We start from the raw sequence: 21,387 nt of genomic DNA on the forward strand, positions 1-21,387 counted from the left end.
AATTCGATAACTATTAACCAATGTTGTTCAATAAAACTCAGCTTAGTGCGATTTTAAATTGGATTGCGGTTGTAATTCTATAATTTATGTCTGCCATTATTACAGTAGAGCGTAATGCAATTACAAAGTATGTAACATGTAGGATGGCTGTTTGGAAAAACATGTTTTTTTATTTATTTACTTACTGGTCCGCTTAAAAAGTGTGATCGATTTTTTCTATATATAAGAAATTGTTGTCGATCGTACGGCTTCGGTTATTTATTTTTATGCATTGGTGAAGTTGTGAGTGCAGCGGCGTCCGGAATCGAACCGGTCCCGGTAGCCGCGGACTATAGTGCATTACTATAGCATCATTTAACCGGTAAACGAACAATGTGATGCACTATAAAATCTTACGCTCTCTAACAATTAAGTGGTTTCATAAAACAATAAATGGTGATCTTTTCTGTTATCTAAATTGTAGACGCTTTTATTTGGTGATATTGAAATCAACACTTAGAGCTTATCCCTTGTTTGAAATTTGAAAAATGTTCGTGGATTGAATACTTTGCATCTTGGGGCTAACAATCCATCAATATTAGAGCTGGTGCCTTTTAGTCATCATCCAAACCGTAAGGAAATTAATGCTCGTCCATCGGAATACTGACAGCGGCAAGCGTATCTAAATCTCAGACAGTAATCTCGACACAAGAAAGACGAAACCGAAACCAATATTTTAAACAACTGAAACAGAAAGCCAGAAATATTTTAGCACTCGTTTACGGCCACTCATTAACATAGTTCACGCCATCCTTTGCAATGCACCGTCCCATGTAACTTCGGAGCACGGCATTAGTAAACTGTGTCACATGATCTACAAGAACTAGTAGATTACATTATCTACTAAGTAGGTCGCCTATAGCAGGGCTAAGCACCGTTGTTGATGTTGTAATATTTTTAATTATAAACTTCGGCAGATTAAAGTTTCCATTTTCGTACAAACTGGGAACCCTGATAATAAGGCCTTCCTCGATGAATGGGCTGACTAACACTGAAAGAAGCAAGTTTGAACAAGCAAACAAACTCTTCTTTATATTATTAGTAGTGCTAGTTAGGCATTGTGCAAACCAAATAGCTTGTATTATAGGAGAGGTGGAGCGGTTTTTAGTGTACTCGCATATTTGTATAACTCTGCTTTCCAAAGCGGTACTTAAATGTTTAGGTGCTCGGATACTGCAGTGTGTCCGGCAGTCTCAGCGTGGGAAATATCTTAATGGCTGATTCACATTTCTCGTCTGGCCAACCTACGAGATGACGGCTATACGGATAGACAGTGCTTCTTCAGCAAGTTTGCTTGTTACTTTCTATGACATTGTAAACAATACTCATAAAAAATATTTAATATTGTCTTTGATGGCCTTTACGGTGTATCGGTGACATTCGGCTTTGTCATGTTATTATTGCTTTGCAAAAGTTGTTTTTGATGTGTTTTTATACTTATATTTCGTGGAAACACAATATAATAGATAAATGTATGTATCTAACATTTGTTTGTCATTTCTCACTGTCGATTTCTATACTAAAGTGCCTGATTATTAATTTCAGGGCGGCTTTTGAAAGAGTAAGCTCTACCTTTGTAAAACCACATAAGTTTAATGAACCTATAGATATAAGAAGGTTTCGATTGCCTTCTTTAAGACCTGTGGATGATGATTACAATCCTCGGGATCACAGGAATCCTGCAAAACCCATTAAGTAAGTACCTCTTATATTAAGAATCTATATTAATCTATTTATAGTCACAAGATACACATTTGAAAATAGATGATAGCGAAGATTAAAATGCTATCACTGCGAGCTACCTATGTGGCTTATTGACACTTTTTGTGACTCAAAGGCACTTGAGTCAGCCTCTTGGGCTCAAATAATCAAACAATTCACCCCATTTTATGGTGCTCGTGATTTTTTTGTCAATACTAATTTTAAGTGCGTTCATCAAAGTTTTTATGTGCAGACCATGGATGGCGTATTTCAATGTGTTGCGGACTCTGCTGGGCCCTGGCATGCTGATCATGCCACTGGCCATTGCTCAAGCTGGGCTGATTCTAGGACCAATAATAGCATTGATATATGGATGTGTCCTTGCACATACACATATAATGTTGGTATGCAAAGTTGAGACTTATAGACAAATAGCTGTTATCCCGGGAGAACTTGTTCTCGTACCCGAATAAAATTAAACCTATGTTACGCGGGGATAGTGTAGCTTTCTAAACAGTAAAAAACCTTTAGTGAACAATCAAACAAAAATATTTTTCCCCTTTGGGTTTTCCAAATTAATTAATTTAGGGGCCTTAGAGAACGACGTGTTTGTCAAGACTGCGGCAGACAGTTTGTCGCTCGATCATGTGGTTGTGTCCACTGCCATTGCTTGCTTTGTTTGCATGATTTTATCTTATTACGTCCAAACGTCTGCCGTCTCTTTGCTGACTCGCGTTATTGTCAGCAGTACTTAAAGTAGTCCTAAGAGTAACAATTGCTACTGGAGCCGCGCAGCCCAAGCATCTTATTTGGAGCCCTCGAAACCCCTTAAAAATCACATAAAATATATATTCATATTGTGCCTGTCTGTTTTACTCCCTCCATCTATTTTAGAACATCGTCCCGTGAAAATAAAGTTAGACATCTTTCTTTAAAATAGCTGTCTGTTATATTATAACCAAATAACAATTCCATGTTATTTTTTCAGTTAAACTGCTTGAATGAAATTGCTCGGCAGGTAAAAATACCATATATATCATATAGATACGGGTTCCGTTTAGCAATACTTCATGGCCCACCTTTCTTACATTGGATAGGAACAAACGGTCCGTGAGTATTCAAACCAAAGCTACCATTTAATTAATATAAGGAATATTTTCGTGCTTTCTACAATTACTGTGCGATAGAGACTCTGTCTATTTTGTTTTTCTTTCGCCCAGAGACTAGAGACTGTTGTAGAATGTCTATTTCGTTTTTTTTTGGTAGGATATGATCAAATGATTGTTCCGCTGTGTGGGAGCACCGTGAGTGGGATAGTGTCAGACTCGTAGGTACTGACTAAAACCCGCCATGTCCCTTCTTAAGACCTTTATGTACCAGGGCCGCGGTAAACCTTTCGACCAATTCCGCAGCCCCGGCAGGCTTTGGCCCTGGTGGGCCCCACTGGGGCCTTGTAAACACGTCACCTACAATAAATTATTAGCCTTCCTTTGCTGTTTGATTTTGCATCCATTTACACTCTTAATTTTTACAGCCACGTTTAGTTACCTCGTTATTTATCTTAATTTTTTTACAGCTATTGAAATATGAATTGTTTTTCTCCTTTTTAGTACAATCATAGCAGTTTTTATGATCTGCAGCCAGCTCGGAGTATGCACTATTTTTGTTATATTGACTTCAGATAGTTTGCGAGATGTAAGTAGTAGTTTTTTTTATTGTATCGTTTGAATCATAAAGAGGAATGTTTAGAAAAAAATAAAAGTAAAAAGAAATTAATGCGTATTTAGATAATTAACTATTCAAGACTTGAACAGGTGCTCTTTCACATAAAGTTCAGTGTTGGCGTGTCCACAAAGTTTTACTAAGCAAAATCGGTTTTATTTTAAACGAATTTTCGATTGAAACATTACTCTACGCCTTTGAAAATTAATAATGTATCGTGTCTTACTAAGTAAATAGCCTACATTGGAAAGACAATAAGTACGAGAGCTCGACAGCGGGAGAAATCACGAGCCTTTGTGACTATTGTTTAGGACAAAATTACGATATCACAATTTTGATGTCTTTTTCAGTTAATGGATTTCCAAAGTAACAATACTGCTCTTTTGGCGCTGCTTATTCCCTATTTACTAATGGAACTCTTAATGAAGAATGTGAAGGTTATCAGCTACGTGTCCCTTATCGGTAATTTATTTTGTTTCTTGAAAATATGAATACTTGAATGTATTTAATATATTTAAAAGTATAAAAGAACTACAAGGTGACTCTTCTCGCGTATACGCATGTGATTCCCTTATATGTAGATAGAAAGACACGGAGAGCGCGAGTCTATTCAAAGATCCATCGCGCACCGCGTGACATTGTGAGCCTTCTCTCTATGTACGCATATCGTGGACCACGCACTCAAATGCCTAAAAGAAGTCACAGAAGACGTAGAAAGTTTTCTTCTAGGATTTGAGTGTATGTCAACCTGTAAAGTTGGAGTTAAAAGGCTCTATAGTAGACCTACCCCTTGTGCTTTTAACATAGAAGTTGGCAGTCCAATGATCCCCAGAGATCCCGACGAATTCAGAACTTTCCTTTTTGGAGAGTCCGTTGAAAAACCGGCTGAAAAATCTTAAAAGTTAAAAGGTAACTGTTTTTCAGGTACCCTAATGAACGCAATCGGATTGGTTCTAGTGTATTACCAGTGCTTTTCCGACCCGGCGCGGGTGTACAAATATGCGGCTGCTGATTTTATGCCTATCATGTATGCTTGTGGAGCATATTTGTGTAATCTGAGCGCCGTTGGTGTGGTAAGTTTAAAGAAAACTCGCCTGCATGAAAAATTTCAACTAACGAACTAAAAAGACAAACATTAAGGGCCTATTCTAATGAACCTGCTTATCTAGCTAAGAGGTACACCTATTACGAATGCACAACTTGTGTCTACCCTTTCAGTTCATTGGTGCAGATTTTCAAGCAGGCAGTATTTTTTGTTTCGAAGTATCTAACATTTACACGAGAAGTTTTCTGTTTTTATATATTAGATGTTGTCAGTGGACAAAATGTTGAAGAATCCACGGCTGATGATGGGCAAAACTGGCGTGATACCTGTAAGCATGTCTGTGGCGACCTTTACGTGTATGTCAGTTGGTGCTCTGGGTTACTGGTCTTTTGGGAGCATGGAGGAAAATGTACTTCGGGTTTTGCCGCTCGATGAAGTGTAAGCATCCAAATTAGTTTGAATATACTTAGACAAGAAGAAGAAACTCGTTACATTATTTTCAATACCTCTAAGTATCCTACTAGGTACACTAATGTGTACATACTAATAAATACCTACATACATCCCTACTAATATTATAAATGCGAAAGTAACTCTGTCTGTCTATCTGTCTTTCTGCCTGTCTGTTACGCTTTCACGTCTAAACCACTGAACTGATTTAAATAACATTTGGTACAGAGATAGAGTTGACCTTGAGAAAGAACATAGGATAGTTTTTATCCCGGAATTTTGAAAAATTCTTTTGGAAACGCGTTATAACCGAACTTTACGCGGGCGAAGCCGCGGGCGGAAGCTAGTACATATTATAAATGTGAAAGTTTGTGAGAATGTATGGATGTATGTTTGTTATTCTTCCACGCAAAAACGTCTGGACCGATTTGGTTGAATTTTTTTATATAAATGCGTGATACCCTGGATTAATAGGCTGCTTTTTATCAACACACCACGCGGTTTATGATAATATTTTTGCCATATTTCAGAACTGCCTTGATAATTCTGGCGGTGTACCTAGTGTCTGTTGCGTTCGCTTTCCCTATCCAGTGCTACCCGGCCATAGGAGTGGTACTCGAGGTGCTTAAGTACCACGACCCCCTGAATTCACCGTCACCCAAAACACTCAAACGAGTAGAAGTATTGGGCCGCCCTATCTTTGTCTTAATGACGTGTAAGTACATTAATGAATATGTTTTGCCTTAAGTCCAACTTAAGGGGTGCGAGGTGTATCTGATTACAGGTATGTTTGTCTGTGACCGCACAGCTCCCAAACGGATAAATTGTTTTAATTTTTTTTGTAGGTAGGTAACTCTTTGTAAGTCTAATCAGTCTTTACCTAAAACGAAAATCCGAGCTGGTAAAACTAAATGTATAAATCAACGGACCTTACGTACACATACCTTATACACTTTTGTTGAACATATCTTTAAATTATTCTATTGTTCTTGTAACCAGTTACGATCAGCTACTTTATCCCGTTCCAAGCACCCGTGGTGGCATTTGTGGGGAACCTATGCGCTTCAATGATGTCGCTAGTCTTTCCCGCTCTCATGGACACCTGCCTTCGATACCCTAACAATTACGGCCATCAGGGATGGCGTTTCGTGAAGAACATGATCATCATCACGTTTGGACTCGTCGATTGGGTCTTTGGAGCACTCATTTGTGGCTACATTATCAGTGTAAGAGTTATTTCGAGAGCATCCCCGAACGCAAAAGGTGGTTTTTGATGTGTGTTATTTTATGTTGTGACTTTTTGAGAATAATATAATACCTAAGCATTATTCAGAGCTGTTTTAGTGCTTTAATATGGACAGCGACGTCTTCAATTTTACACTTCTTCAAAATAGTAACCGTGGTCGGAAGAGAAATTAAGGACTTCAGATCATTACATAGCCAGAAAGCTTTTCAAAACGATAATCTGACTTAGGTATTAAAAAACGGTTACCATATTTCTTGAAAATAAATACTGAAAATGATATCAAAGTATTTTATAATTCTTATCTTTTCTTTATATTCAAGCTAAACGTTCAGTATTCCTAATGCTAAGTACCTATCTACTGATCCTTTTATCTCGGTCTAAACTCCCCAGAAGCAAACTAGTTCCCTAGCTCATACACGCGCTTGATACGCAGTCTCCTATAGGTTATATAGGTAGTAAATAGCGTGGTTTTGACCCTGACGACCTACTAACTGCTCAACACGAGTGATATCCGTCTCACTACTGAATGCCTTACAAATAGATTTAAGTCTTCCGGCTTCAACAAAGGATTGGCGCGTACTTTATACGTAGCTAGGAACGTAACTATCGTTCGGTTTCTTACAATTTATTAAGAGCTGCGATAACAACGCATTAAGTTTGTTTTTTTCGAATAAATGTCTGATTCTTCACTAGCCCTCCTAGACATAGGAGATGGCACGAAAGTTAGGGAACAAAGATTTAAACAACAAAGAATTTTTTACGACCTTTTATCTAAAAGTCACAAGTCTTTAAATTGCAATGCAATAATTATAATCATATAAGATCAAATTAAAAATATCTCCTTGTAATGTTCTTAAACTTTGTCTGGCTGGTAGAGGGGTTTCGGAGTCTAGTTAACAAACCGGCCCACCGGCTGTGAGATCTATGGGGTTCCATAAAAAAAGATTTACGTATCGAGTTTCGTTAGACACCTCGGCGCCTGCCCCAAAGTTGCTCAAAGCCTCGTGTCATGGTGATAACATGATCGTCGTGGCAGTTTCGAGTATGTATTTACTTTTATCAATATTCTTAAAACAGCCCTCATTAAAAAAGGCTGTAAGCTACCGTGTAAATAATTCACGCTCATTGTCTTTTATTATTGAAAGCTTTATTACTTAAAGCGATTAAGGTTTAAGTTATAATGGCGCATTAGCTGGCAAACCGGTCTATTCTTTTAACTCTTTCTTAACGACTTCATCTTCGCGGCCCAGGTAAGCTCTATAGCTAAATATAAAACATCAAAGGTGCGGGTTGATCTTCAACAAAGCTTTCAAATGATCACTGGACGGTTTTTTTATCGTCTCATGCCCGAGACGAGTTCTCCTTACCTTTGAATGACAAAAAAAGTGGACCCCATTGTGATCGGCGTCGAGCTGTCTGACGCAAACCACTGATTCTTAGAAAAATACTCGAAGGACTCTCTCCACTTCGACTTTAGACGTTGTTTAAGTGATTTTGTTGTTAGCAATTTAACCACGCTACCTACGAATTAGCACCAAAATAAGTAGGTAGCTTAGTCCTGTTGTATTCATTTTCTTGTTACCTATTACTTAGCTATTCTAGCAAACTATTTAACATAATGGATCAAAAAATACATAGTTGACGAAATTCGGCCAATAGTTCTGCAGATAACCGTTATATAGGAACACTGGGGTCTCTATACCGTCCGTGCAGAGATGCGCAATCATCAATTCCGAGCCGTGATTATAAAGTGTAGTTAATTAGATAGAATCCGCACAACCGGGTCAACATGAGTGGCAGTAAATGGTTAATTGGCAGCACAGGCGCCACCGCTTAATGGAAGGGACTAGAACTAGTAGTCGCCAAGTAAAACGACGTAAATGGATGCGGGCCGACCAATGGACTTATATCGACTATCAACAGAACCGAGGGACAAACTTCAATTAGTCAATACTTACCGCGTCGTTACTGATAATTTCTCACTTAGTCATCGAGTTACGTGCTGGCTCGTCATAAATTAAGCGCAGCTGTAATTTATGGGCGAGAAAGATGAGTGGTTGAAATTAAACCTCTTACTCCGGATCGGAAGCCAACACAGTATTATTTCATTACTGAATGACTCAGTAACAGCAATGTATGGACATTGATTAAATACATCGTATTGGTTTCTGTAATGGAGTAAAACAATTTAACTGTCGAGGAATAAAGTGCATGTGGCATTCGTTTTAATTTTAAATTCTTAGTAATTTATTGGATCTCATTTATGACATGCCTTGATAGCAACGAGTTATAAAGTAATTCCATATGAAAGGTATCAGGTAATCGTAAAGGTATTCCGCGAAGGGCGCCATTTCATATTAGCAGCGACTGTCAGGTTTCATACGAACAACTTATCGGGGATGCGTCGCGACGCGCTGCTCACGCGCACCTCACAGAATGCTAAGCGATTTACTTAGACATTTTTTTTATCGCCCTTTCCATACATGTTCCTTCATATTCGATAAACCTTTTTTATCTTCGATACAGTTTTATAACGATATTTCTCTTAATAGGAGGAGATTTATGCACATGCATTATGTACAAGATGATTCTGAAGCAGTTTTAAACCAAATTGACGTCGAAAATGTTAAAGAAGTAAGTAAATTACTGCATAAAATATAATTTCTGCAGCCACGCGGCATTTTACAAACAAGGGTAGGTACAGCGAAGATTGTAGATACTTACCGTGTTACTTACAACACATAAGTATTTAAATGTCAGCAGGGGTTAGTAAACTTAAGAGTTCACAATATAAGCAGGCACCAATTTAAACCGCGCCCGAAAACTGCATTCAAACTACTGACCAAACACAAAACTGCAGATAAGGTAGAATTAATTTAAAACTCAAATAACGTAAACAAGCAATATTATTCAAACATTGGACAAAAAAGGCCGGCACATAATTCATCACATATAATGACTAAGTTTATAATATCTTGCTACATGGCTTTTTTAACGTCAATCCGCATTCCTTAATAGAATTAAGTGCAAAATCAAGTCAAAGCAATCTAAATTATTGACTCACGCTAACTTTTTTACCTGAGTTTATTTTTGAAACAAAAATTGTTCTCTGTCAGCTCTTTTAAATAAATTCAGGGCCTGACTCATTTTATATGAAACACATGTATAGGCATAGGCGTACTAAGAAGTTAAGATCTGGAATTCTAGTATTTCCGGCGTACACAGAAGAATTAATCATTATGATCCGTCGCGCCTTGCGAATAACGTAAAATATCATCTGGCATACATACCTACTAAGAACGAAAATATGAGAAAAAGTCGTCCCTTGAAACTATTATTTACACAAAATTAATTTTCCAAAATTTAAAGGCTTACTTTTAAAGCTTTATCTAAGATTTATCCATGTCTTACTAAATGCAGAAAAATATACACATCTTTAAATTAAATTGTTATCTTTAGCCATTCAGAGAATTTATTGACTGAGAGAATTGAAAACACTACAGAAATAAATTCAGTTATGCAATTAAGTTTAACCACAATCAGTCAAGTGCTGACTCATTATTAGAATAGCTGTTTGTCACAATGTCAACTCGCCTGCTCTATATAACTTGGTGATTTATTCTCAACGACATACTACTTAGAATCAGTATGTGTTAAAGAAAATATGTGATTTCTTGTTTCGAAGTCCGTCAGCGGTTACTCCACGCTCTCATAAAAACTAGCCTTACAGTCTTTCTCATCTGGGCGATGTAACACTGAAAGATTATTTTCAAATAGTTCTTGAGATAAGCGCGTTCAAACAAACTCTTCAGCGTCATAATATTATTTACCGCAGTCGATTGTTACCAGTTACCACAACGCTTGTCTAGACATTCACTCTCCCTAAAGTTTCACTGCGCGAGATGGGATCAGCTGCGATCGGAGGTTATAAGAAGGTGCGCGTATAGAAGGAAGCAAACTGTTAGCCGAATAGCGGGCGATGCCCTGCGTAGGATGACCCTTTGTCTGAAGGGTATTACATAGTCCTGTGCTCGATAACAGAACACTTATAATGAATTTGGCTCGCTGGGATATGGCGTGGGAACGACACGTTTAAGGCCCATGTTATACAACGATACACGACTATAGTTATATATTATTTTAGATTTGGTCCTAACTGTTTCATAAATCATGTTTTAAGTAGCTAAGTCTTGAGTCACCTTTTAATACTAATTTGAAAGCGCATAAAACGTGTTAGCAGCCCGTCTTACGACCACTTACAACTATATGACAGACAATTTATATGTAAAGTGACTTATTAAGTTATTGTTGTGCGCGGTCAAGTACCTGCGTTCGTTCCTAATCACATTGTACACAATCTGGGACATAATCAAATTCGCTGTACATAATATAATTGGTTAAGCTTTTTTTAGCTTTGTAACCGTTTGTGAACACAATAGTACATTTACTTAGATGCAAGTCATTTAGACGAGAGGATAGAATTGTACGTATTGAAGATTTTGCTTTTAGTTTATCAGTAGGTATATTAGCCGTTTCACCCGCGCCCCGAGTTAACTACGTAACGCACCTAGATAAGTAGATGTTTTGATTCCCCGATAAATGGGCTGTCTAACATTGAAATATTTTTTCAATTCGGACCTGAGATTAGGGCGTTTAAACAAACAAACCCTTACTTTATACTATAAGTTCAGATTAAAAATATCCATGCTAACTTTGTATTTAATTAGCGTCTAGCTGCTAACTCAGTGATTAACCTAGCCTTTGCCTGGTACAACTGAGTATGGGGAAAGCCCGTAGTCAAGGATACACTCTAGAGCTAATTATTGAAACGTGTTACGAATTCTGCTACACAATCCACTACGAACATTAGCATTATTAACAACGGAATAGTTACAAGTACTTATGAATATTAATATACGTCTATCTATGTTAGATTGTTTGATGCGTTTCTATGTAATTTTTACATTGGTCCTGAAGTTAGTAGTAGTCGGGGTTTTGGTTATCATCAAGTTAAATCCTTACTAATGTTGTGTGAATGAGAAAGTTCTGACCGTCTCTGACTGTTTACGAAAACTGAACCAACACTATGGAAACAAAGATTGCCTAGAGCCTGAGAAAGAGCGTAGGCTACTTTTTACTCGGGCGCATAAAATGCTATTAAATTGACTATTCAAATTATTAACTGCATTGAGAAAGTTATGACTGTTGTTAAGAAAGAAGATACATTGTCGTGGAGATTGAAATAGTTTCTGCAAATTATAATAACCGTCACATCAACTAAAAAAGCTTACAGATATTGATATTGATTGACTCAATTTCTATTTAAAATGTCTATGACCAAAGAAGAAGCTCATAGTTGAAAATATTTACTTCACTGAAAATTTAACTAACATTCCACGTAATATAAAAAGCTCGTATAAATTGCTACATGAGTCACGATTAAAGAATTCATAGGTAAAACATTCACTATTAATGTGCTACTAAATTACCTGGCATACGCAAAATATTTAGACACCATTAAATTAATCAACTTTATCAAATGTTGGCAGTAAACATAAGGCTGAATTTAAAATACAACGAATATATTCATATGACGAAAGCTCGAAACATACTAAGTGTAATACTGATGATATGGCGCCAAACGTAATTGCATTCTAATCACAAAATACTTACAAATGTACATAAATATGTATAACGACGTGCAAGCCATACGTAAAATATACTCACATTATTTATCACTCAATGTCGACTGTCTCTTGTTGTAGTTCATATAGGTTAGATGGAAAAGTAAAGCAAGGATTACCAACATAGCGAAACGGAACTAACCGTAGTTGCCATTGAACAGGCTTTCTCTTGTCTAAATAAAAGACGGTAGTCTATTTAATGACAAGTCAGTAGGTTAAAGTACCCCTGCAAGGGAGGACACTCGCTCCATTTCCCATTACAACGAACGCAACTGACAAAATGTGTAAAGGTGCAATGAACAGTTCGGGATAAACATGCGTGAATTTGTGACGACAATAATATATTATTTACTTGAGCAAATGGATGTTGCACGTGACATGCTATTGTCACTCGTGCAATTGTTATCAACAGTTATTTGCATCTCACTGGTCTTGTTCTCCGAGAATGGGTGTATACTGGTGCATTTTCGACGTGCACTGATATATTGCAAACGTCTCATGCGATTCTTATATATTCGCGACCGCAGACGTGTGCCAGGGTGCATCAGCACGCACGCGATGCAATTTGTATGTCAAAACGAATAGCTTTATTTTATTCTGGAATTGCATTCTGTGTGTGAAGTTTTCAACGCCAGAAATTCTTGCATTCCCATTTAGGGGTTTTGCTCGTATGTATTTATTTTAAGTTTTTCTAACACGTTCTCAAATGGATGGATAGGAGTAATATTTATTGTTTGTGGTATTTTTTTTCTGTGAAAATGTTTTCCTGTTGCCGAGACGTTATTTCTGAACACAGTACAACATCAAACGCCAAATGAATCTTCCTACTTACATTTTTAATATTCCAGCGATAACCCCATGATTAGTACACACGAAATTGTCTGTTTACGTAAAAAGTACAGTAACCTATAGTTAATTAGTTTAACGGCCTACAATGTATATTTTTATGTGAATCAGCAGTTCAGCAGTATGTTTACAAAGCGCAAGACTGATGTGTTTATCAGTATTTTATAACGAATTGGGTATGTTTCTGTGAAAATTGCTTAAGATAATATCTACGTGAAACTTATCTATCGGTACTTCCAAAAGGCGTTCTAGTGTAATGTAAACAATGGCTTTCATCTGGATAATTGTTTACAAACGATGTCTGAAGTGTATCCAGAGGTATTTACAATGGCGTGTTAGATAAAACAGATGTCTCAGATCCGGGTACAAGAGAACTCTTACCGTTGATCGCTTAGAAGACGTTCTCAAACAATTACGACGAATACTCTTTTAAATCTTATAAATCACCATCAATGTGGCGTTTCGCCTACTGCTACGTTCACTCAGATTTATAAGTAGCTACGTCCTACCATTGTTCAAACTAGTTGCTTAATATACGTTACAAATTGTTTTATTTAAATTTCATGTTATTGTAGTTTTGTGTTTAAATTGAATAGCTTTATAGACATATTAGACATTGTAATCTAATGTCGTAATGTCGCCTATAAACTAGACGAGTGTAGTTTATTCACCTATCAACTGAATAGGCAATAATGTAGAATTCGCTTAGCATAGGTACATGGAAACTAGCAAGTTCATAAACGTGATGAAAACCAAATGTTATCTCATAGTGAATTACTGTTTCAGAATAGTTGAATCAGTAAATCAATAAGATTTAGATTCCATACGCTCATCTAATATCGTTTAAGCCAGGCATTAAAGAGAACAAATTCGCATTGCAACACCTAATTTTAACATTAACATAAAAGCTAGCCGTAGTAAAAATTACCACATGACACATTCATTCTGGAGAAGAGATTGCTTCAACTTCCACGGGCCAAAGGGGCACTACCGCTGACATGGAACCAAAGGTTTTGTGGCCAGGAACCTTGGGAGTCACGATATCCATAACCCTTTTACCTTAAAAGCTAAGTCATAAATGTCAAAGAAACTGAAAGGCAGTAGTCATGAACGGTCAAGAAATGTGTCACTTTACTCACCGGTTCTAGTGCAGTCTGGGCGACCGTTCCTGACGGAGGTATCAGGGATGGGTTTCCCGTCAGGGTTGACACACCAGCAGCTGGCAGCGACTGCACCAGCAGTGGCGCACTGCACTGCTGCGTAGCTCCCGTCGGCGCGGCATCGTGGTATGTACGCTGACCAGACCCCGCTCTGGGCCTTCAACGCGTACCGCAACGCAACTAGGCATGAAGACTGCCCCTCTGGGTAAAGATTACATTATGTTAACCTTAAAATCCTGGACCTACAAGAACCGCGAGAATAGTGTTGAAAGTTGTGTAACCATAGATATGTGACATAGTATAACTTGTGTTCATGCAGTCTGCTCTATAGAACTCAGAATGTCCAACTTAGCTATAAAGTGTGTAATAAAACTTAACGGACATCGAGGAATCACTAGCCCTAACTAACTAATCTGTACTGGTATAGAAGCTGTAAAAGTGTAAACTGACTACATTCCATGACTTCATAAAGAACGGTTGTACCGCAAATGCAAGGCCGAGTTCAACAAAGGCGCTTTTTATAAGAGTCATGGTCATGGGGGACATCGTTATGTATGAGTATGTTTTTTTCTATACTTGCTTACTATGTGTAGGTAGCCAGTACTTGTTTGCAACAAATAGAATCCTTGTGACCATAAGCCGTTCTACATTTGGATTTCAATTGGCCGACGAAGCAAAGGTATTGCAGGGGGAAAGGTACTGGTAGTAGAATACGAGGATATTTGGCGTGCACTTACCGACGCAGGGTCCCTTCCTAACGATTGTGACGGGCGAGCCGGTGCACTGCGCCACCATGAGGTGGCAGCGCGAGGGGTAGGTGCGCCCGTCCGAGCCGCACACCGGGCGGCGCGCGTGCGCCGCGCTCGAGTCGCACGCCGCCGCGCGCGCTCTGCAGCTCTCATTGCTTAACGTACTCGATGCCGAACTCTGACAACAAACAAACAATTTAACCAAATCATTAATTAACCCAATTGATTGATTCAAGCACATCATTTAGACCATGATTCAATTGATGGGCGTTAAAACTTTGCTACTGGTTGCGACAAATCTGATACGATCCTTATGTTAGACATTGTTAGATTGAAGACAGCTTTGATTTCCTTTTAGAAAGGTTTGTAATTCAAGCCAAATGATTGGTGGGATCGGTTCCAGCTAAATCAGGTTTCTGAATTGATTAACATAGCTTGGGTGTTACGCCTAATGCAAACATAAAGTACGCATCGGTTTCTTATTCCAGTTTTATAACTTGGACCGTTGGAACAATAGGACCTGCCTGTACTTGGAAACACTTTTGAATATTATGCTTCTGATTATACAAGCTCATAACATAAAGACTAATTTAAATTCAGTTTCCACTTATATGGTAACTGAATAACTGTAACTATAAGCTCTGCTACATTCTCAATGCCAATGTCAATATTCGCGACTGGGTGCCTTCTGCCTGGCTGGGTGGTCATTACGAGTAGCCTTGGTAATTTTATATTCTTTATGTATGAAGACAACTGTTTTAGAAGATTAAGGTACGTTCCAGATATAAAAACCGCCTAGTCCCTCGTGCCCAGTAGCAGTCTCAAACTGCGTACAGCCTACGAACTGTTTTAGGCATACCAAAGCAGAAACTTTGTAATTATTCAATAATTTATGGATACAATTGTCAATTAATCAGATCGACGGTGAGTAGGAGAAGGAGACCTCGCAGACAAATGTCTGACTGACATTTTGGCTGTAGTAGACACTCTAGTTCAGTGGTTCTTAACCGGTGGTCCGCGGACCACTGGTGGTCCCTGGAGGCATTCCAAGTGGTCCGCGAAGCTTTGCTTCGCGACGTTGCTATCCATCTTACTTGACCAACAGAAAAAAATTAAGGTTTAAAATGTAGCCCTTTTACGTAATTTTGGTTCTGAGTCTTAAAAAATAATTAAAATTTCCCGCTCGCTTCGCTCGCGCATTCAGAAACTATATGCCCTCGTTTTTGCATTTCTCGACAAACAAAAAGTTAAGTACGTTTGGGCTACATTTTACGTAGTTTTGGTACTGAGTCTTAAAAAATAATCAAAATTTCCGGCTCGCTTCGCTCGCGTATTCAGAAACTGTATGCCCTCGTTTTTGCATTTGTCAACAAACAAAAAGTTAAGTACGTTTGGGATACATTTTACGTCCGTACGAGTTCGAAAAAAATTTCGCGCTCGCTTCGCTCGCACATTTGTAAGTAGAACTGAACCAAGAATTCGGAAGTTAGTTAAGAGAATGCAGTCACAAAAATCTCATTAAATTAAAATCTGTAGCTTTTTTTTGCTAAATAATAAAGAAATGAGTGCTAATTATAAAGTGTGCTTGTATTCTTTATCAAAGAACCCTCAATTTAGACAAACCAATGGGGTGGTCCCCGGCAAGACAAACTTTTGGTAAAGTGGTCCCTCATGACAAAAAGGTTAAGAACCACTGCTCTAGTTATCGTTGTGCTTTGTAAATTCAGAGTACCTAGTTCCATATTCAGTTACATGATTAAATAGATTGAAGATCCAAAGACCAAATCTGTGCGAGACAGTCAAGAGCAAACTGTCAAACTGTTTCTTTTTGACTCCAAAAATGTTGATAAGATCTTGAACTGCTATAACAACTTTTAATTTATGTATCAAAATCTTATCAAGTAGTATTGCCAATAGTGTCCTGATTGACTGACTGATACTAGACTAATTTGGTTATCAAATGCTATTTGATATCAATTTTTGATTTAAATAATTACACGTATATGTATACAAACACGGCATAGATAAACGATATCTTAAGTTTGCTTATCAAATATGTAGTCTTGAAATCAAAACTGCATTAGGTCTTTATTACGATGCAAGCATCCTTGTAATCGCACTAGATATTTATTTAATTTTACTACAAGAAGTTAAGATACCGTAATTCAGTACATTCTTATTACTACTACTACTATACAATACTACTTATTACTGTAAAGTACCGATTACGAAATGCAACATTGTAAATGATAAAATTAAAATAATATTTCAGTTGAAAGAGCATCCGATATATGCAAGTATGGTCTGCGGCTGCACCTTGCCGGTTTGTTATCACCATCGTCTAAGTAGGATTATGTCTAAGAGAACCTCCAATAGATTGTTCCGGTATAATTACAAGTTTTCCACGAGAACTGAAGTTAAAAAATTACGATCATTTGCAATGATCAGCATCGCTTCACTAAATCAAGAGATAAGTTTCCTTAACATTGCATCTTCCAAAAGGTTATATTTTACCGACTGCGATTGAATAGAAGTTAAAATTTTAGTACCGGTATAAGTTAATCAGCGTTAGAAAGTAACGCGAGCGAACACGGGCATTAACGTAATGTATCAACAAAACATAAATAATAGTTACCTTATCATCAGGTGTTGCTCCCACAATGTAAATAATGGTGAGAAATAATAAACGGGTCACTAAATCATTTACATTCATAATGTATGTTGATATAGCAATTTTGTTAAAAATCGCTGGTTCGCAGCTATTATTATTTTATTTATAACACTCGTTCACACAACAAAACAGACCGTCTGAAGACCGGGCAAAGAATGACTGAGTTTTTACTAACATATTGGCATAATACGTTAGTTTATAATAAACTGGCTTTGTTACAATAAAACGTTGAGTTTTACAATAGGGATCTGTGGCAGGGACGTGCGTCGGGACAGAGAGCTAAGAACAGAATAAAATACAATAAGGATAAGATCCCGGTGCGCGTGGGCCGCCGCCGCGCCGCGGTCGCCTGCCACAAGCAAAAAGCGCAGTGCGCGCGCGCACGTACGGCGCCCGCGCTCCCCGCCCACCGCTTAGCTTATTCGTTCCGTTCGCCACTGCGGGAATAACGATGCGCTAAACCTGCTTCTTTTACAATTTTTAAATCACGGCCAATCTAATTGGCCGTTAGCACTTAATTGGAAGGTAATTATTGAGTTAAGTAAGTTATTAAACGTATCACTTTGTACGTGGCTCAAAACTTGTTAGGTGCCGGTTTTTTGTCTTTATTATGTAAAATCCCGTACAAAGTGTGATGAAGGATAGCGATCGATGTCTGGCCGAGCGCATCATGTGCGATCGTGCTCTGCGCAGTCTCGTGCAAAGCACCCATCACGACATTAGCCTAGCGGATATTTGAACGAATAAACACAACAACTATAGGCTGCATAGATTTGTATAATTACTGCTATATTAAAAAAAAAAAAACAAAAGGCAGATAAAAAAATTGGAACACAGGTGTCAACACCTGCTTGTTAGTAACTTCTTAGGCTCCCACATTAAAATTAAAATACATTAAAATATATTACTGCAATTTAAATAAAATTCGCACAAAACATGCTATTATCAACACACCAAGGATAAGATTAAAATTACATTAATTTGCCACCAATACATAAACGCAAGCGTAATTTTGTACATCAGTCTGTTGAACTTCCATGTCAAAACTTTTGAGTCGATCATAGACAAATGTGAGTATGGAAGAAGACTAAAGCTCGAAGGAGGATATGTCCCGAGCTCGCATACTTATTTCTCTAAATACAGTGAAAGTCACGGGAAACATCTAGTGGTGTAACATGATATGTTTAAAGTTCTACGTCACTACAAAAGATAAGACACCTGTTACTCTAAAATATTATAAACAACATTACAAGATATCCTCCACGCTTATTGATCTGGTTTGATAATGATTCCTAGGTCACCCGTTATGATCTAATAGATTAGATTAAATTCATCGTTAAGTATAGATCACTGTGAGAGATCCACACATGAGAATGCGGATATCCACTGTTTTTGCAGAAAAGATAAAATGAAAAAGGATCTTGCTTGAAACGTTGTAGCAGTTTCCAGCAATTGAAGCTTTTATTTCTTTGATCCAGCTTTTCAATTGATTCAGCTTTTGAAGTGCAAGTCATATAAAATACTGTTCATAAGTCAAATCCTGTCTTACTACTACTACAAACAATTTAAATGTTGTTAGTACCATTCGTTGCAAAATTAGCTAACCAGCCATCTTCCGCGTAGTCCTTTCTGTTAAAAAAACTAGGCATATTAATGCATCATTTTTCAACATAGTTTGCAAGCGATTGCACGGACACACGTGCACTTTCTATTTAAACCTTAAATTATAATGAACCTAGATGATAAGCCCTGATGCCTGGACAGTGGACAGTGCCGGATTAAACATACCTAACATACTAAAATTGCTACGGGCCCGCTGCGAGTGTCCCAACATCCAAGGGCCCGATTCTGCTAAGTTAATAATGTCAAAATTGAATAAAAACTGAACCACTATAGCAGTTTGAACCTTAGCGGGCTTTCTGCTACTAGGCATTTCATTGGTTTGCGATTGGTCTTTCATTTGGACTATAGGGTAGTCTGCTCTACCTATACCTAATCATATTGCAATCGTGAATCATTTGCAGACAATATTATAATTCATTATTGAATCACAGAAACGGATAAAACGTTTATCTAAAAGAAAAAATATCGGAATGCCACATACGTAGTAATGCCAATCGTAATCTAGTCGTGTTGGATCACAGTTGGTTGGTCATCAGTCGTATTTCGCTTAAGTAAAATGAGCAGAATCAAGCCCCTGGTTTCGCTAGTAGTTCGGTAGTCACTAATTCACGATAGATTCGTTTGAATTTAAGTACTTTTTTAGGATTTAAGGAGTCCTATTCTTCCCTGACGCTGACAGCGTTACCAACGCACTACCAAAGCGCTACTTTATTTATTATATTTTCTAAACCTTCACAGTAATCTAGAATCACCCCGTATACACGCACTTACCTATATAACATTTTCACCCCTCTGCTAATAAAGGAAGATATGGTAAATTGTATCATATGTGTGAAATGGACCTCATGTACCTCATGGGCTGATTGAAGCAAGTATTCCCGTGATCAATATAGGTGTCACGGCTGCATGATTATACGAAAGATTTGGGCCTCTGAAGGAACATGGTGGTTTGTAGTCAGGGAGTGACACTCCCTCCCGCAGCGGGTTATTTGATGACTTCACCCAAAAAATATATTCAATTCATAATAATAAGCTTATTTCCTGTAGTTTAAATGCATCAACTTTTCTGTTTACTGTAATACCATGCACTGAACAGCAAGTATCTAGAATATTGGTTGTAAATGTGTAAATTAAAAATCTTGCATGTATTAAAAAAGCGCCATCTACACATACGCAGCTGTAATCATTTAATACAGAGCATTGCTGTTAACTCCACTTACACGTTCGTTACATCTCGTTTGGATGTTACTCATCTTGCGTACAACAAAAAGAGGTAGATGGCGCCACTTAAGATAATTAAGGATAGTGTACAAGTTTTAATTGAATTGATGATTTTTAGTACACAAGGACAGTAGTCCTAAATTAGTTAAGGTAGATTATTAGAAAACCCACAAAACACACAAGTACTTAATTTGTGTACCCAAGGATTCGAGGAATCTAACTTATACCTTTGACTCCAACTTTTGTACCATTCGATTCGTTCCATTGAATGTTTCATTGGTTTCAAGTGATGTTTAATTTTGGGAGGATTCATCCGGAGAGCTGATTCACAGGGCTGCGGGATTGTTCGATACAGACCAACAATTTCATTTAATAACATGCTAGATGACAAGGAAAACTAACGTAGAGTAATCCTAACTGTGTTCTAAGTTCCATGACTTGCAAATTTGTCCCTGACGGTTTATATTTTACCTGTTCAGAATTATGCCTAACAGCTGTATAGGTACCATTTAACCTTGATAAATCATATTTATTGGCATTTTCACCGCAGGACTCAAACAACAACAGAGACCAATAATTATTGAAGTTGATTGATTAAAAGTAGGTTATTATTCAAGAATCGTTGTGTCGACCTTGTGATGAAAGGTATTATAAAAATAAACAAGCTTTTTTCTATAAATGCGCCTATTCAATTAAAGAAGCTAATTCAAACATTTTTTGTCTAGAAAAAGACATCGACTGTGGTGTCAACTAGGGGTGTAATGGATTCGCGAAGAAAGACGTTACCAAGTATATCTTGCCCAAATAAAATCCAAAAGAACCCTGGTCTCTAGAAGTGTGAAGCCATCTGGGTTAAATCTATAAATGCCTATAATGTACGGTGTCTCAGAACCACGCTATGAGGTTTACATGCTCAAGAATCTTACTGAAGATATTTTACCCATAAACGATATACGTATGTAAATATGAACAATTATAATCCAGTTCTATGTAGATATAGAAAAATAATACAGGACAGATTAGGTAAGAAATCTTCATAATTATACAAATGATGATTGATATGTTGAAAGCGACCCTGATTAGTCATAACACCCCTCTGTTTTGCAAAATTACGTCCATCAAATAGATAATAACATGTGTGGGATAATTTATATAGGGCCGATGAAAGTTTCAATAATGCTGTTGAAAAACTGATTCCTTTTGAAACGATACCTATTGAGATCCCTCGAC

At 37.5% G+C, this 21,387-nt stretch overlaps 1 protein-coding gene across 5 annotated transcripts in view; it reads right to left on the bottom strand.

Annotated features, from left to right (window-relative positions):
- LOC124644850 (SPARC-related modular calcium-binding protein 2) overlaps positions 1 to 17,692 on the bottom strand; it is a 33,470-nt gene extending 15,778 nt beyond the window's left edge. For 2 of the 5 annotated variants that reach the window (XM_047184459.1, XM_047184456.1), the window contains exons 1-3: positions 17,278 to 17,692; positions 14,631 to 14,820; positions 13,873 to 14,094 (exon numbers count right to left, since the gene is read on the bottom strand). In XM_047184459.1, the coding sequence (XP_047040415.1) occupies positions 13,873 to 14,094; positions 14,631 to 14,820; positions 17,278 to 17,355 (490 nt within the window). In that variant the 5' untranslated portion in view covers positions 17,356 to 17,692. Of the gene's footprint in view, positions 1 to 13,872; positions 14,095 to 14,174; positions 14,311 to 14,630; positions 14,821 to 17,277 lie in introns of those variants that run through there. The other 3 variants (XM_047184458.1, XM_047184457.1, XM_047184460.1) reach the window with 2 other exon arrangements.
- Positions 17,693 to 21,387: the final 3,695 nt, after the last annotated feature.

Source organism: Helicoverpa zea, chromosome 31 (assembly GCF_022581195.2).
Source record: "Helicoverpa zea isolate HzStark_Cry1AcR chromosome 31, ilHelZeax1.1, whole genome shotgun sequence".
NCBI lineage: Eukaryota > Metazoa > Arthropoda > Insecta > Lepidoptera > Noctuidae > Helicoverpa > Helicoverpa zea.